The sequence below is a fragment of the Nematolebias whitei genome, chromosome 9 (genome assembly GCF_014905685.2).
Source record: "Nematolebias whitei isolate Nwh7 chromosome 9, NemWhi1, whole genome shotgun sequence".
In the NCBI taxonomy this organism is placed as follows: Eukaryota; Metazoa; Chordata; class Actinopteri; order Cyprinodontiformes; family Rivulidae; genus Nematolebias; species Nematolebias whitei.
Genome location: NC_056506.1, coordinates 44,354,522 through 44,359,929, shown reverse-complemented (window position 1 = coordinate 44,359,929; position 5,408 = coordinate 44,354,522). Strand labels below are relative to the sequence as shown.

Genomic DNA, 5,408 nt, shown 5'->3' with positions numbered 1-5,408 from the left:
TGTTTGTATACCAATACTGTGTTGTTTTAGCCGTTTGTATACCAATACTGTCATTTTAGCTGTTTGTATACCAATACTGTGTCGTTTTTGCTTTTTGAATACCAATACTGTATTGTTTCAGATGTTTGTATACCAGTACTGTATTGTTTCAGCCATTTGTATACCAATACTGTATTGTTTCAGATGTTTGTATACCAATACTTTGTGTCATTTTAGCTGTTTGTAAACCAATACTTTGTGTTGTTTTAGCTGTTTGTATACCAATACTGTATTGTTTCAGATGTTTGTATACCAGTGCTGTATTGTTTCAGCCGTTTGTATACCAATACTGTGTATCGTTTTAGCTGTTTATATACCAATACTGTATTGTTTCAGCTGTTTGTATACCAATACTGTGTTGTTTTAGCTCTTTGAATACCAATACTGTGTTGTTTTAGCTCTTTGTATACCAATACTGTGTCGTTTTAGCTGTTTGTATACCAATACTGTGTTGTTTTAGCTCTTTGTATACCAATACTGTTGTTTTAGCTCTTTGAATACCAATACTGTTGTTTCAGCTGTTTGTATACCAATACTTTCCATCATTTTAGCTGTTTGTATACAAATACTTTCCATCATTTTAGCCAGCCCTTTCAATACTTAAAGCTTGCCTTTTAAGTCTATTACGTACTTCAGTTTTTCCCAACCTTTGGTCTGACGTCTTGCTACTTTTGTTTTTAAGCAAAACGTTCTGCTTCTTTTAGCTACGACGACCCGGTTTCAGCTTCTTCAGAGAAGTCATTTTGCACTCGCGCTGCGTTTTAGAAGAAAATGCCATTCCTCCAATTTTAAATCAAAGTTAGTTCAAATCTGCCGGGTAAGTTGGACAAACGGTGTTTTCTCTGAAACAAGCGGCGAGTTTTAAACCTGCACGAGACAACTTTCACTCACCTGTCATAATAATCTCTCTGAAAATCATAGTCCAGGTCAAACGATGAGCTGCTGTAAAGAAGAAACAAAAACAATTTTGGTAAAAACATGAAGACATGACAGCACAACTATGTTTTCTGTGTTCCCTTAAGGCTCATCATCATCTGTCCTACCAGTTTCCTTCTGTCACAATTTTCTTTGATGGAACAGAGCCATCATCATCATCATCATCAGATGCTGCAGCACTTGCAGACATGTACCTGTACATGTCTCCAGCGGAGCGTTTGGACGTTTTCGACCTGTGAGGTTTGGGCTCTCCGGCTAGGTTGATGTCTGAAGAAAGAACGATGGCAAATTTTTAAAAGACATGACAAAGATTTTGTTAAATCAGTCACAATCAGAAACATTTATATGTGTTGTAGCTCAAAGTAAGAGTTTTATACACATCATGGAGTTTTTCAGTCTTAACAATTTTCAGTTTCTTTTTTTGCTGAAACGTTTCACCTTCAATCCAGAAGGCTTCATCAGTCAAGGAAACGCACAACACAAAACTGATTCTTCCCCCAAACAGCTTACTCCAAAGTGGAACAAACCAGTTATGTTGGTGCCAAGATGGTGTCTTTGCCACGCCCCCTCCTCTGTTGCCGGCCCTCTTCCTCGTCGACAGTCACGTCAAATGGTTCAAAACCAAAATGTCCATGCTCAATATTGAGCATGGACATTTTGGTTTTGAAAATTGTGCAAATGCAACACAATGCAGACATGTTCCTGTTTTTAGTTTTCTACACAGTTTCTACACCTTGTAATCTAACTGTTTTTGTTACTTTTTTCTTTTTTTGCCATCTTATTTGTAAAAAAAAAAAAAAAATCTGTATGCCTTTTTATAACGGTCTATAGTTGTCGCTGCTGTCATCTTTCTTTGTTGAAATCAGGTCTCTCTTGTAAATGAGTCCTCGAGGCTCAATGGGATTAACCTGTCTAAATTAAGGTTGAATGAAAAAAAAACGTATATGTAGAGATAAGATCTAAGAGATTAACGATGGCAGGAGCGTGCGTGATCGAAGGAAAAAACATGCTGGATGCAGCCATCCTCACCAAACATGTTTTTCTGTTCCACATTACCTACAAGTTAAACGTGTTTCGCTGTCGGGGCCTAAAAAACATTGTTTAAGATTACGTCTGTTACTTGACACTTTCCTTTAAAGATTCATAAATTATTCGCCAAGTTATTATCTCACATCATGGAGACAGAATGTGATGGGGTCCATGTGTTTGTTACATTCTTTTTTATGTTTTACAGACAAAAGCAATGTGAGCGCCCCACTATTATCATAAATCAAGTATTTATACTGAAAGCCAGAGGTTTGGTGCCTAAACGGTGTTAAAGGATTTCTGCAGACACATGAAAGTAAAACAGTGTTAACTTCCAGAAAATTCCTGAGGTCCACATGTCGGTGGCTCTACTTCCTCCGATTACCTAGTGTGAGAATAACCAACGACAAACCCAATTAAGTTGGTTTCGTTTTTTTTTTAAAAAGACAGACATCTTTGTTTTAATTGTGTGAGGCCCAAGTCCAAGCACTGACCGAGCACTTGTCCAACGATCATCCTCCCGTCCTCCCCGGCAACGGCGGACCGAGCGTTCCTCTCGTTGGCGTACTGGACAAAGGCGTAGCCCTTGTGGACAGAGCAGCCAACGATCTTCCCATACTTGGAGAAGATGCTTTCGATGTCCACCTTGGTGACCAGCAGGGTGTTGAGGTTCCCAATGAAGACCCGGGAGTTGAGGGAGCGCGGGTCGGTTTTGTTGGTGACGTTGCTGCTGGCCAGCAGGCTGGAGGCGGAGGACGAACGACTGACAGAAACAAAATACACGTTTGAGATTTTGAAGAGGCATCGATCTCAAATGTTAAAATAAATCTGGACGACAAAACTTTAACGGCACAGAAGGTGAAAGATGTTTTCAGATTTTTTTTCTGGAGTTTTGAAACTCAAAGAAAGTTGCTAAAAGCATCAATTGTTCATGTTTTTAAAAGCAAGTCCCAGCTGAAACTCAAAGAGAGAAACTAAATTTAAATTTTGACAACAAGTAGGACATTTACTAATGCTCAACAGTAATTTGTCCTCCTCCAACTTAAACACTGAAATTTAACTCTTAAAGCTGTTAAAAATGACAACCCTCCCTACAATCACACCCACGTGTTACAGAACCAAAGGAAGCTGGAAATTAAAACCTTGCAGGTCTGAAAAAGTCAAATTTACTTAAGCTTGAACTTAAAATTCATGATTTTTGATTAACTGTAGATCTTATCTAGAAGCACATTTACTCATGGGTGAGAGACTTTGTCAGTTTTATCAGAGGGTGGGAATGCGGGTATTTACAGAGCTCAGACCAATAAAGTGGTTAGAAGGCTTATGTGAAGGAGAAAATGTAAAAAAAAAAAAAGTCTTGTGAATATGACAGCTAGTAACAGTGAGCTCCCCCAGCAGAGGGTGGGTTTGAACATTCACTCACTCCATAGCGTCTGTGTGCAGGGCTGTCGTCTTGTCTGCTGTTTGGGTCTGGATCTTCACCCCTCACGGTTTATACTGAGGCGACAGAAAACACACCTCGAGTCAAGCTGGGCAGGGTTATCTCGTACCAAATCTTACCTGGCGGGAAGGTGTGCAGAAATCAGTGACAAACCCCTCCCAGTGGAGAGAAAAAAGAAGCTGCTTCCTAGTGTCAACACTGACGGTGTTCATGTGCAACATCTGGGCACAAATTCCAGTCGCATATTTTGTGCTTGTAAATCGGAATGTGTGTGTAAAAATATTTGCATTGTATTTACTCTATAAACATGCTGATTTAAGTCCAGATTGAGCCAATTATTGTTGAATGACAGTACACTTTATATGCTGCTGAAATTGACTTGATTCTTTTGAGCAATCAAAAGACCGTGTGCTCTTTTCATTCAGATTTCTATAAGGATCCAAACAATAAAATCAAACTACAGATGGCGTAAACTTTGTTTAAGCTAATGTTAATTATTGCAGTTCTAATAAACAGTTTTGTGGTTTTACTAAGAAGCTTCACTTGCTTGTCTGCTTCTGATGCCCAACTTCTCTTCAAATAAGTTATAAGTGGTAGGGAAAGGTTTAATCATCAACAGTGAAGTAATAAATAAGCATGCTCTACATGAAGCAGTGTTTCTGCTTGTGCAACCTCTCAGTTATGTGTCTGAACGGGGAAATAACATTTTATTAATAAAAAATGACCTATCTGGATTCTTTCCCCATCATTTCACTGTTGTGGTTGTTTTATTTTTGGGCTGAGTAGTGAATGCGCAATAAGGCCATTCAAACTTGAGTGTTTGTGTACTTTGTGTACCAATATTTCTAGGTGAAGATATCAGATGGTTTGTGGGTCTTGTAGCTCTTTACAGCTGTGTAAATCTAACGTGTCCCAGTAATTAGGACTTTCATTTTCAGGGTTTAGGGGTAAACCTTCAGCCTGCATGAATAAATAGTAAGTTGAGTCTAATGTATTATGGGGGGTGTGGGACACGTTCAAAAACAGTGTTTTATGTGCATTTGTGGTGTCATAAAAAACAAAGCCGCTGTCAGTGCAGAGCAAACAAAATGGGAAAAATAGTATCATGCTTGAAAAACAGAGTAAAAACAGGCTTCATTAAAAATGTAAATAAAAATCAGCTGACCGAAGAGTACGAACAAGAAAGAGAAAGTCTGTGATTTAAAAAAAACGTCAAATAAAAAATTACCTAAACCATCCTTAAAACACCAACAGCGCCACCAGCAGGCCTAACGTGAAACAGCAGGCCCTGCGCTAGCCTCGGCGGCTAAAAACCGGCTAGCATGGCTACAGTTAGCCAACCACCAAATCAAAATTATCTTTAAAAATGCTCAGCAATATGACCAGTTCTTGTGCTTACAAAAAAGTGACAAAACGCAGGAAATTCAGACAAAAATTCACTCGACAGTCTTTAATCACGGATCAGGACGATGCTGCAGCTGAGTGCTAATGCTAACGTTTGCTATCGGTCCGTCTGAAAAGCCAAAAACAAATTAGTCCAGTCAAGGAAAAAAAATCTTCATATTAAATACTAGAAAAACACAACTAAATAAAAAAACAGGTGTAGCTACGATGTTCCCAAAGTGTCGTGTCTAAAAAAGAAAAAATTTAAAAGATCACAAGCAGCCATTGTGTCGAGGGGGGAGACGAGCTAAGCCAGCTACTCCGCTAGCTTAGCTAGCACATTATGTCCTGTCCGCTCTCAAAATAGAAAATCATCGTAGAAAAATTTCCAAAAAGAAAAGAAAAAGGGAAAAATGAAAAATGTCTGGGGGACAAAATACTCACCACGACCTTTACGAGCAAAATGCCTTGCTTTTCGGTAAAATTTGTCAAATCGCAATTTTAGGTCGTCCTTTTGGTGCGCATACAGCGTACACCTTCAGAACAGAAGAGCTAGCTTTCTTCTAGCTAACAAGCTAACGCA

The 5,408-nt window shown here is 38.9% G+C and overlaps 1 protein-coding gene across 5 annotated transcripts in view; it reads right to left on the bottom strand.

Moving 5' to 3' along the window:
- LOC119415234 (heterogeneous nuclear ribonucleoprotein C) overlaps nt 1–5,408 on the bottom strand; it is a 7,740-nt gene extending 2,332 nt beyond the window's left edge. For 2 of the 5 annotated variants that reach the window (XM_037682396.1, XM_037682398.1), the window contains exons 1-5: nt 4,671–5,408; nt 3,425–3,498; nt 2,496–2,764; nt 1,083–1,242; nt 931–981 (exon numbers count right to left, since the gene is read on the bottom strand). In XM_037682396.1, coding sequence (XP_037538324.1) covers nt 931–981; nt 1,083–1,242; nt 2,496–2,764; nt 3,425–3,429 — 485 coding nt within the window. In that variant the 5' untranslated portion in view covers nt 3,430–3,498; nt 4,671–5,408. The remainder of the gene's footprint in view (nt 1–930; nt 982–1,082; nt 1,243–2,495; nt 2,765–3,424; nt 3,499–4,670) is intronic. The other 3 variants (XM_037682399.1, XM_037682400.1, XM_037682397.1) reach the window with 2 other exon arrangements.